General features: G+C 43.8%; 1 protein-coding gene across 2 annotated transcripts in view; it reads right to left on the reverse strand.

The window, feature by feature from the left end:
• Positions 1-2447: 2447 nt before the first annotated feature.
• SHTN1 (shootin 1) overlaps positions 2448-12478 on the reverse strand; it is a 97039-nt gene continuing 87008 nt past the window's right edge. The window contains exon 17 of one of the 2 annotated variants that reach the window (XM_055299945.1): positions 2448-4231. In XM_055299945.1, coding sequence (XP_055155920.1) covers positions 4012-4231 — 220 coding nt within the window. In that variant the 3' untranslated portion in view covers positions 2448-4011. The remainder of the gene's footprint in view (positions 4232-12478) is intronic. The other variant, XM_055299946.1, reaches the window with a different exon arrangement.

A 12478-nucleotide genomic window follows, 5' to 3' on the forward strand; every position in this document is an offset into this window, starting at 1 on the left:
TTTTTTTTAAGGGGGGTGGGGGAGGAGCATAGGGCAGACAGAGAGAATGTCAAGCAGGCTCCACGCACAGCATGGAGCTGAATGTGGCGCTCGATCTCTTGACCCTGAGATCATGTCCTGAGTCAAAATCAAGAGTTGGATGCCTAACCGGCTAAACCAACCACCCAGGAGCCTCTGGGAAATTCACTTTAAAGGCAGGCAGAACATGACTGGGTGTTCACGTAGCCTTTGAACATGTATGTCCACACACAGATGAAATACGGGAGATCATCTGAGGGTCTGCTCTGGAACTAGAACACAAATGATAATTAAACGAATGGAACCAGAGCAAAAATATAAAAACTAAGTCAATAACTAAATTAAATTAACCAAAGAGGTAATTTATTACCTCCACCAAGACAGAGCTCTCATTTCAGCACGGGGCACACGCCCCAACCACCGTTTCTCCCCTCAAGGACTGGGGTCACCCATGGAGAGGCATCAAATTTCTAATAAAGTGATGAATACTGCTTCTACTTATATTTTTTCTCTCTCTCCATACGTGTATATTAATATATCAGAGATAAAAAACCTGTCATATACACTACATAGAACTTACTATCTATAAAAGAGGTAAAAGAGACTAGTCATGTCCCATGGGAATCAATGCCAGCAGAAGTAGGGAACGTCAGTGCCAGGAAGAAAATCCAAACCAATCCGATCTGTTAAATATAAAGGCAGCTTGATGATCCTTGTAAGGTCAGTGATGATGACGCATGGTTGCCCGCCCCCCCCAACTTAATGCCAAAGAAGCTGGTGTTGTTCTGTGATGAAAGTAATTAAACACACAGAAAAATCATCCAGGAGTCTATAATGTGGACTAGCATTGACCTCATGAACAACCTAAAGATGGTCTGGAAAGATAATGAACGATCATTTCTATCTGTACCATTCCATTTCCAAGCAAACACTGTTTGTTAACAAAGAAGGTAAGGCAAGAGGAATTACTGGTGAGTGGCCAGAGCCACAACACCTGTCCTTTCAACTCAGGCCAACAAGGCTGGGTGGGGACAGCCAGGCTGACGCTTGCCACCCAGCGTTTCCACAGGGCGGACCAGCTGCTGGAGTGCTGGGGGCTGAGGAGTGTGTGAGACCAGCCCAGGTACAAAAGGGTGTGGGAGTTTGCATTCAGTTCTTATTCTTTCAGAAAAGAAGGGAGACATCTTCTTTCACAGCCAGAGCACAAAGTACATCTATCCCTTTTTGCCCCACTCTGACAATAAAAATGCATCAGTATAGGGACACCTGGGTGGCTCGGTGGTTGGGCATCTGCCTTTGGCTCACAGCATGATCCCAGGGTCCTGGGATCGAGTCCCACGTTGGGCTCCCTGCATGGATCCTGTTTCTCCATCTGCCTGTGTCTCTGCATCTCTCTCTCTCTCTGTGTATTAATGCAGTCTCTCATGAATAAATTAATAAAAATAATAAAATCTTTAAAAAATGCATCAGTATTAGTTCCAACTCTGTAGCAGATGAGACATAATTCCTTCTCCAAAACAGAAGAATAAGGTTTTTTTTTTTTAAGATTCTATTTATTTATTCATGATAGACACAGAGAGAGAAGAGGGTGGGCAGAGACACAGGCAGAGGAAGAAGCAGGCTCCATGCAGGGAGCCTGATGTGGAACTTGATCCTGTGACTCCAGGATCATGCCCTGGGCCGAAGGCGGGCTCTAAACCGCTGAGCCACCCAGGGATCCCCTAAATACAGTTTTTAGAGAAAACAAAAACATAAAGAAGGCAGTCCCTTTTGACTTAAAAATAGTATATATGTAGGTCATTTACAGTTTTGGGGGGCAAATAGCTAAGAACATACCCGGAAGCTAAGAGCACTAGTCTTCCTGTGTCTTTCCTTCCTGGACTGTGTGTTGACAACCGCACCCCAGCAGGGACAAAACCTCCTCCTGACTGATGTGAATACTGAAGGCAGAACAAGAGGAGGAAAAGCCTAGATCAAATACCTTCCTATCAAACTAACTGTCAAATGCTCTGTGATCACCTCGAGGTAAGGAAGCCTCCTGGAGAAGACAAGAACACTTTCAAAGTTGCCTGGCCCAGCGAACACATCTCCCCCAGTGGTTACCTTCTTACCCTGGCAACGACAGTGTTTTTGTGGGTGCATCATCCTGTTGACATGCGTGGTGAAATACGGAGTGATGCGTCTGTGTGTCTTTATATCTCTGCGTGTACGTGAAACCCGCGCCAGCAGGCTCAGACAGAGGAAGGAAGGAGAGCACAAAGAAACACGGGATAAAGTTCAAGAGAAACCACCGTGCGGATTACTAAAAAATATGAAAGTGATCAATGCCGATGGGATTTTCTTATTAAAGAGTGACAAAAAAAAAAAAAAGAAGAAGAATGACAAGTTGAGAGAACTAAACCAAAAACGTCAATAACCACAGTTGACCTTTAGTGGGAAACTGTCAGTGCTTTTTAATAAGTGTGGTGAGGAGAGTTCAAATCACAGCATAACAGAACTGGCTTAAGGGTTAATGCAGTTCGCAGTTAGTATATCATCTAGCAGTATTATTCAATGAGGGAAGTTACAGTTGGAAAACATGACATTTTAATTCCCCGTGAGGAAACTGATCAGGAACTGTAAAATCATCACTGGAAGAACATGGACACAGTCAAGCATAACAAACCTACAGAAGGAGAATTATCTCCGAATTTAGGAAGTACATTGATTTACCTGCCTACCCGCCTCTTCAAGCCTATGCTTAGCACACGTGCAAAAATAAAACACAACTACCGCCATTATTACTATCATTTTCTTTTGCCCTTAGGTGAGAAACACCGGACAGCTACATGCTGAGCCACGCTAACAAAACTAAACCTTTCACTTTCTTTAATAGTAAAATTACCATTACTGAATCATTGTCATAAAAAATGCATTCAAGTACATTACCACTTATTTTAAATAAACACCAATTTTGAAACAATCAACTTGGAAAAGCTGTATAAGTTTTTTTTTTCCTTTTTTAAAAATCCCTGATTACATTTCTATTTGTTCACTGTGGTAGACTGAAACATTGTATTTTTAGAGACTAGCTACCACTTAATTTCTTTAAAATAAAAAACAAACAAAACAAAACAAACACAACAAACCTGTGTAATGCAGAACAGCAGTGAAGCAAGAAAATTGTGTGCTTGTCACTTCTCTTCACTGTACAGAAGAATTGTGATAAACCATGGTACTGGTGCCACTTAGTACATGAGGAAACACAATTAACTCCTAGCACAGAGCACATGGTTTACTAAGATAATACTCTATGAATTCCAAAGTTGGGATGCTCCTCTGCATTCAGGCCACCGGAGCATTCCCACTGGAGTCCTTGGGAGGCTTTGGACGTAGTCAATAGTGCATATTTCCCATCCCGTAGCTGACAATGTGTGCAATTTAGCAGGGACTATGGGAGTACTGGTCTGATGCCTGCAGCTCCTGAATTTGAAGCTTAGCTCAGTACATCCTAGAAAGTAATCTGCACACCACAGTGCCTAACAAGTTCTATAGCTACCGCAGTTTCTCTCTCAAAAGAAGGTCAGACCTAAAACGGAAGCTTCTCTGGGGGCTTTTTAAACTGCCTTACATCGGTCAGTTTTGTCTATCCATTCATCCACCGTGCTGCACCCTTCCAGCGTTACATTTGATTAGTGGTACGCACGTTACCTAAAAAGATAGACACCTGAATTTTTTGTAACCTTCTAAAAAGAAGCTGCGCTTAGTACAGTAATTCGAGAAAACATCTTATCCCTAGGAAGAAAAATAAAACCCACGTGGGATGTGTATTTTGCTGAACAACTTACTTATGTTTACAGGTAAATTACTTACAAAAGTGACACCAGAAAAGGAACCTGTATCCGGCCCACGGTGACAAGAACAGAATGTCTTACGGCCCTTGCCAAGGCACCGGAATTGATCGTGTACGCGTGGGAGAGAACTTGTACACACGTCAGCCTGCCGGGTTACGGGTCAGCAGTGGGAGCTGTCTGTGTCTTTCATCTTGTCAGTGCTGTCTTTGTCTTCTGGTTTAGTTTTGCCTCCGTCATCCTTGCGTTGGGTTGAATCTTTCTCAGTGACCTGGTCTTTGGTTTGGGGTTCGTGTGTGGAAACAGGATCTAACACTATAACGGGTCCAGCTTGCCGCTCACTGCCACAGTACTGGCTCTCGCATCCAGCGTTACTGAGAGGCCTGGAGGAAGGACAGTTACACAAAACAATAAAAAGCAGAGAGAGAAAAATATTTGGCTTTCATATTCCTGGATTCAGACCAAAAAAAAAAAAAAAAAAAAAAAAAAAAAACCCAAATGCTCTAAGTCTAATTAACATGCACAAAGGGGTCTTTGAGGTGCCAGCCATTAAAAGAAAAAGGAGCTATTAGATGACATTAGGAGCATGAGGCCAGAAGAAAGAAGGCGGAAAAAGTCAGAGCAATTAACTAGGGAAGTGTTAAAAAGCCAAATGCACCTACCTGCTTAATTACACACTCTTCTCAAGAAGTGCAAAGCTCCCGGGTGCCGTGTGCGGCCTCCCCACTGCCTGCCGCCCAGACTCCTGTCCCACCTTCACTTAGCCGGAAGGAACCATTACCCCCCCCCCCAATCCCCTCATGTCCCTGGGGACATCTGACTGCAGACTAGCTCTGAGGAGACTGCTGCTGAGGGAAGGAAGCCACCCCGTCACCAGGGACAGCTGGGAGCCGCGCCCGCCTCTGCCATTACGGACAGGAAGAAATCTGGTCAGGCCCGGGGAGGGGGTGAGCGAGGAACAACAGCAGCTGGAAGAATCCGGAGGGTAAGCTAAAATGCTAAGTGACCATAAACTTTTTCTAAAAAGGAGAATCACGTCTCTTGAGAAAGTTCTTGAGGAATTTCAGAGAGCAAGTTTCTTTTTTCCACAGCCACTTCCTCTCTTCCCTTCTACTCTGATGCAAGAGGCTACTGCTTCTCAAGCTACGTGACAGTTCCCTTGTAAAAACAGAGATGTCCACGTCTTCCCTTGTCATGTGTCAGGAAGTTAGGCTGTTCAGGCACCTACTCCTCACAGAAGTCACGGTCAGAGGCCACCATCTGAAGGGTCGGGGCTGCTGACCCGGGGCCTGAAGGCTGAAGGGTGTGTGATAGGCAGGACAGGGGCTCTTCAGACGTATTTGGTCTTCCTGGCAAATGCTAAGATGTAAAGCATGAACCAGCCCCCCCCCATCCCACCTCTGGACATCAGGACATACACTGGCAAGCCCACTGCTCGACCCGCCCTTTGTAGGACTCGATGCTACTGTTCCCTGACCCCTGGAGCAGGCCGGAACCACCAGCTAGACACTCCCTTACCACCTGCCACTTCTCCCTGGTTGGACTCCCCACAGTCATAATGAAATACCGTGTAATTAGCTGTTTAACGCCTGTCTCTTCAAATAGAACGTAAGCATCCACGAAACAGGGACTGTTTAGCTTTGTTCACACTTCTACCCCGTACCTAGCACGGATCCACTTGTGGCGTAAATGAGTGAATACTAATAAAGTGAGAAAGGCTCAGAAACCCAGGCTTTGGTGTGAATAGGTCTGGAGATCTCTCTTATACAACAAAAAAAAAAACAGCAGAACAAACGCTCAACTACTGAGAAAAAGCAGCCTGCACGATCCAGCGACAGGTACAAAGAGCTCAAATCCCACAACCAGGGTCTTATCACTTTCTGACCAGCACTATGAAATCTGTCAAATGCATGGAAACCTTACTCCCTCTGGCTATCCGGTTATACGGTCACTTGTCGATGATGACCAGGTCACACACACACAGCTGTCTTCTGTGGCAGTGGTGAAACCACTGGGATGACCAGGAACCTGAGAAGGAGGCCATGCTGCAGGGAGGACAGATTCTTTTGTTTTTGCCTTGACTCACCAATGCCCCTGTCATTAGAAAACACCATGACACTTTCCTGTCAACCTTGGCCAAAGATCCACTTCTCAAGCTGGCTGTGGCTATGCTCTGGGACACAACAGGGGTTGTGCTTTGCCCAGCAGTACCTGGTTTGACGTTCTCTGACCCAGGCAATACCTGGAAGACTGTGTCCACTGGGGCACAGGTAGAGGAGCAGAACCCTGTGAGACATCCTTGGGCTCAATGATCCAAATTAGATGTCAGGCCAGGGAGAGAACTAGGCAGGAAGTCTAGAAAAGCCTGTCGCCTCCGTGTCTGATGCTGGGCCCGAAGCCTGCAGTTCTGGCAAGGAACTGGATGATGGGTGAAGAGTGGCCAGAGACTGAAGACAAACCAGAGGTGCATCTGTCCTTTACAGTCTCCAATCCCCACGATGCAGACAACCTGCAGGATACACCAGAGCCTTCTACAGGCAACTACACACATACTTGGTCTAAAATTTGGAAAAGCTGAAGGAAGGAGCTGGGGAGGCGGGGTGTGGAGCTGGAAAAACTGTAGGCCAGTTGCTATCACATGCCAGCTAGGTGACACCTCATATGAACTGTAGCAGCACCTGCCCTAGATGGACCTTTGGAGCCTTCAAGACAAAACAAAAGAGAAATGACTACTGTCACCTCTTCATCCAAAATCTCATGCAAAGTTTTCTTGTGGTCAAACCTAACCTGGAAACAAAGGGGCAAGGGAATTCCAGGAAATGAAGCGCCTGCCTAGCTAGGCCATTCCAGTCAAAGCCACAGTAGTCTGCAGGCCGGTCACCCGTCTGGCTCTGCCGTCTTGGTTCAGAGCCCACCTCTGCTCTAAGCATGCAAAGGAAGCCTCACCTCATTCTAGGGGAGCAACTTCCATCAACTCACACTGACCTTCATCACTTCTGCAGAACTACCCCGGTGGTATGTCTGCAAGTCAAGGAGTGATGAACACATCCTTAAAAAGCTTTCTGCATCAACTGGAGGTGAAAACTTCCAGGAAGTGCTCTCAGGGCACAGGTACAAAAAACAAAAAACAAAAAACAACTGGATGCCGACTGAACTGAAAACTCAGAAGCCTTGATGAAACTGGCCTGGAATTATCTCAGTCCAAAGAATTGCTCTTCTCGCCTGAAGTAAGATTCTCAACTGCAGCTTAATCTATCATTAAGTCACCTGTAGGCTAGTTTGAGAACTCCTTTGTTGATTATTGCTGAACTTGGCACAGTGGGCAGTTTCTCTGAATCTCTGTGTTGAGAGTCAGAGTAACTGATTTCTCCAGGATAATGACCACTGACTTGGATGGAATCCCAATGGGTTAAAGCTAAAAGGGGTTATGACAATCATCGAGTCCAACTGGTCCCTTTGGAGGGGAGAATCTGGCCTAAATCATATGTAGCCCATCAGCGGCAGAGCTAGAAGAATTAGGAGTCAGCTCCCTTTTCCTGCCTTCTTTCATGGTGCCATGCTGCTTATTCAAGGGGTCTTCTAGAAATAGGATAATGATGCCACAGGTTATTTTTGGCATGTTTACTGGTTTCTTTCTTTCTAACTCCGTTTTCAGGTGCATCTTTTAGAGTCTGTCCCTTCAAGCTATTGCTTGCTGTTCTTCCCTTTGTGACTGGTAGCTCCTCTGGATTTGACACATTAGACCTATTCCTGGTTCCCACGGGGAGCTACCTAGAACTCCTTCTGGAATGAGGGCCCTTCCTCTGCTCATTCTCACTCCATCCCCATCTCATGGGAAGAGCCAGAGAGTGCCATCAGTGATGGTGCCAAGAACCCAGGCTCTTGCTCCAGGCAGCCACAGTGGCAGGTTCCAGGTTAGAGCTTCCCCCCGCCCAAGGTAAAGTCGCAGGTGCTGAAATGTAACAGTCCAGTAGGAATTGCAGTATACTACCATTTTGTTCAATTTTTCTGCTTTAATTCCTCATCTAAGGGCAGTGACCACAAATAAGGAATTGATATTTAGTACTCAAGAAAAACATGGCAGTTCCTCTCCTGTATGCTACAAAATCTCCAAGTAAAACTTCAATTTTATAGGTGCTATAAAGGCTAAAATCATGTGGCATTCAGGTTGAAAGGCATTACCGACTTGAACTAGCCCAGCCTTTCCATTTGTCAGATGAAGACACTGAAGAACAGGGAGTCAAATGATCTGCCCAAGGGCACACAACTTGTGAGTACCAGACACAGGACTAAAAATCTTAGAATCTGGGATCCCTGGGTGGCGCAGCAGTTTGGCGCCTGCCTCTGGCCCAGGGCGCGATCCTGGAGACCCGGGATCGAATCCCACGTCGGGCTCCCGGTGCGTGGAGCCTGCTTCTCCCTCTGCCTGTGTCTCTGCCTCTCTCTCTCTCTCTCTCTGTGTGACTATCATAAATAAATAAATAAATAAATAAATAAATAAAAAAAAAATCTTAGAATCTGGATTTCCTGTCTGGTATATATATATGTTTTTTTTCCCTATCACAACATACTGGTAGTCATTTATGATCCATTCCAAATATTTTCATGGATCACTTTAGACGGTTTGCTCAAGAGCTGTTTCAAGACAAAAAAAAAAAACCCGAAAAGCAAAATAAAAGCTAAGAGACAATGTAGCAATCTGTGCCACTTTACGAAGCCAGATGTCCAAGTGCAACTCGGGCTGCCCTTTTAGAAAGCAGCTTCCCCAACTGCCAGAGAGCCAGAGTGCGGGGCTTGGGCATGGGGGGCCACTTGCTGGTCGGAGGAAGGACCTGACTCCGAAGCACACTGGTACCGGAGGGACCCGAACAATTGTAAACAGCACTGCCAAAGCTGAACTTTCATAAAGGGACGCCGTGATTTCTCAGACTGTGTTACAAGAGACGAAAGAGCAGCATTCTAATTTTTAAAAAGCACATCATTGTTTGCATTCAATGAAACTCCTTTCAAAATCAACTTTCCACAGTCCAATTATATTCAACAACATTCTAGCTAACATTTCGGCTGCAATTCAAATTAACTAATGCCCAAAAGAGCCCTAATAGACGTGGTTCTGAGCTCAATTGAATACAATCAAAGCTCATGAAATGAAGGGGGAAATGCTTATTTCATGCAAATTCTGCATATCACTCAAGCTTAATTTTACTGATAATATAAAGGTGGGACATTTTGAACATTACAGTGAATGAAACTTTTAAGCGGTGAGAGTTATTTTATAAAATGCTACCTCTGAAAAGCTGATTGCCAAACAGTATCAAAATGGTTTGAGGCATAAATGCCAAGTTCATTTCTACTTCACTTCTGAGGTGACTATCTTTCAAATCGCAACAGCTGGACTATTTAACACAATCTGGTGAATCAAAGTATAGTTCTTCTCTGGTCTCCCAGTGGGACGTCTGCATTAGTCTGTGGCAGCCATCCAACAAATGACGCACAGCCGGACGGTCTGAACTCTGTTTCATTTACAATAAAAATGAATAAAGCTGCAATCATATTTACCACCCTCCAAGGACACAAAACGGAAAGATTTAAATTTGTCTTTATAAAGTAGTTTCCTGGGAAAACTCCAAAGAGGAAGTCAGTTTTATATTTTCCCCTTGTGTAAAAATAAGAAGTCTTACTTTGTTTTCGAAGCCCCTTTATGCAGTTGCTCGGGCAGTGAACAGGCGCGGCCTTACAGCAGAGGTAGTGTTTATTGTTTTTCTCAGACACCCTCTTTTTCAGGAGATTTGAATACACTTGTCCCAAACCGCCCGGAATAGTTTCAGATATAAGGTGAAGCTGTCTGTGTGATCACCAATTTTAATACTTTCAAATATAATGAAAGTAGGGCAAAGCTCAATTCTCTGGGCTTTGTGCACTTTTCAAAACTCCGTGTTAGCTCAAAGAACAGTTTCTCAATTTGGGTCAGCTTCTATCTGATGAAAAAAAAAAAAAAAAACACCCAGACACAATTTTAAAGTATGGGGCAAAAAAAAAAAAAAAAAAAAAAAATCATTCAACAACAGGATTGCACTGTGGTTTGAAAATCCGACATCAGCTATCAGATGCTGATCTGCCCTGAAGATTAACAAGAATTCCTTCTTAACAGAAGTAACAATGGCTGGGCACAGACGTCTGTGTCCACACGGAGCTGTACTTTCTTTAGTGGAATAAGGGGAGCACGGGGATGTCGGGGCACTGGTTCCATCCCAGACTGTGGGTGTGCCCCCCCAAAACTCATCCCACTTCCTTGGATCCTAATGTGCGTTGGACTGGACCATGGACATTCATGGGTCCTGAAATACCCTGGGGCCCAGGGAGGCTCAGGAACCCGGGGCTGTGCTCACCAGCAAAATCAACACCCTTGAAAGACTGATTTCAGCTCAGGCAAAGATTCTGAAATGTGTGTGATACTTTTCTGGGGCTACTTTTTAAGCTTTTTGTAATTTTCCACAACTTTAAGTCACCGTGAGAAATCCACTTCAGATCCCAGCTATTAAAAGTGAATGTTATTTAAAAGAAGTATTTTAAGAGACATAGTCTTCTACAATATTTACTACGTCTGTACCACTGGCTCCTCAAAAAAGCCGCCATGCATAAAATGTGTGCAGTTTTAGGTTTTGAGAACAATATTTATATTTTTTAAGATACTTCTCCTTAAATTTATTTCATTATGTATTTTAAACTCTCTTTTCCGATGGGAAGTCACGAAGAATTCCGTGTTGTCACTTTTCATACGGTTATAGGACAAAGTATATTTCAAATGAAATGTGTTCATTGGGTTCCAGAAGTTAAGTCAATTTATTCTTAGATCTGAAATTGCATTTAAGTTTTCGCCGGCTACTTCTGTTTGAATAAATTAAAAACAGCCCCTCGGCACCACCAACCACAAATAAAAAGCAACACCAACACTGTAGAGACTATTGAAAGATGCTTTAAAAAAAAAAAATGTGAAGTACCGAAGGCAATTTGGTTCTCCCTGCAGAAATGATGCATTTTATGCTAAGTCTCTTAAAATCATAGGTGTTCGCAACTGGAGGCAAATGTTAGGAGGCAATTAAATCTTTGAGAGAACTGAGAGTGACTCAGTAGCATTTTAACAGTCGTTCTGAGGTCTACTCAACAGAATTTTAACACTAGATGTCATACAGCCTCAACAATTAACCTGGGAGAAGTTGTTGACTGTCCTGGTGACTCAGAACACTTGTAAGACAATACTGATGGGGGACCTCTCGCTGGTCCACGGAGGACTCCTGGGGCGGGGTGGGGGGAGGAAGAAAAGAAGAAGTGAGGGGATCTCAACTTCCAGAACATCCAGTTGTTCTGCTAATTTTGTTGTTAAGACTTAATTATCCATGTACAGGCACACAAGGAGGTCCTTTGTCGCGGTGCTTTGCCGAGCAGAGCCGCTTCCTGCAGTGTCACTACACAATCCGACAGAACTAAGATTACAGTTGAGGGCACAGCAAATCCTTTAATTGTGTAAGAGCATCAGATTAAGCAGTAACTTCCATGCGGTTCATTCTGCTGGCTAGTAGTCTCTTCTCAGAAGCAAATGTTGACTAAGTACAGGGAAGGGGCCCTCCACGCTCCCCTCCACGCCATGCATGCACACACGTACGCACGTACACACACACACGTACACACACACAGGGAGAGAGGAGAGGAGAGGAGGGGAGGAGGCAATGGTGTGGGACGAAAGAACGGGAAGAAAATCTACCCTTTCCACCACAGGGACTGAAAGAACTCTATTTTCCATTTGAACAAAATGTTGACCCAAACCTCTCTCAAGGAGTAAGTATGTGACCAACCAAATTGATGTCCAGCTGAGATCAACGTTTGAGAGAAGAATTTTAGGCCAAGTTTCTCTAAAAGTAAGTTAAGAATTTCAATTTCTATTTGGTAATGTATTCCAAAAGCTCCAATTCTCCGGCTCCAATCCAAAAAAAAAAGGCAGTACTTTTCAATTTCATTTTTCTACATGAATTTTGTACTGGAAATAATGACATAAAACTGAGAGACCAGTTAGAGGTCAAATGATGATAAAATCAATCTTACTTTTAATTCAAAACCTGAAAGGCAATTAGGTTTTTTCTTTCATAGAAATGGTTGACTGATCACACTAACCAAGAGACATCTAAAATTTATCTTTTATCAACTGCCCTCTGCTATTCAGTTAATGGCTCAAACAAGATGAACTTTTATAAAAATAAATCTATGTGGGGACAAAAGACTTGTGTATTTAGAGACACCACAGATCTAGAAATTAAATGCAAATTATAATCAAAATGGTTTCACTGGAAATGGACATTTTTTCTATTGAAATTGAATTCTGGTTATTGCTACATGGGCTTTTGTTTTTTTTTTTTTTAATTCTTGTAGGGCACAGTGTGGCCTGTTTTGACCTCCCAAAAAAAAAAAAAAAAAAAAGGCAAGCTAGCTGTCTGTCTCATGGCTAAAAAGTAGAAGAGTCTGATAAAGCTTAGAGTTGTGGGGAGATCTGAGGTTGAAAAGAAGCATAATGAGTGAGAGGAGCGTTAACTGGAAGAGTCTCTGGCAACTGTGGCTTTAACAGTACCTCTGAGAAT

Source organism: Nyctereutes procyonoides, unplaced genomic scaffold, assembly GCF_905146905.1.
Source record: "Nyctereutes procyonoides isolate TBG_1078 unplaced genomic scaffold, NYPRO_anot_genome, whole genome shotgun sequence".
In the NCBI taxonomy this organism is placed as follows: domain Eukaryota; kingdom Metazoa; phylum Chordata; class Mammalia; order Carnivora; family Canidae; genus Nyctereutes; species Nyctereutes procyonoides.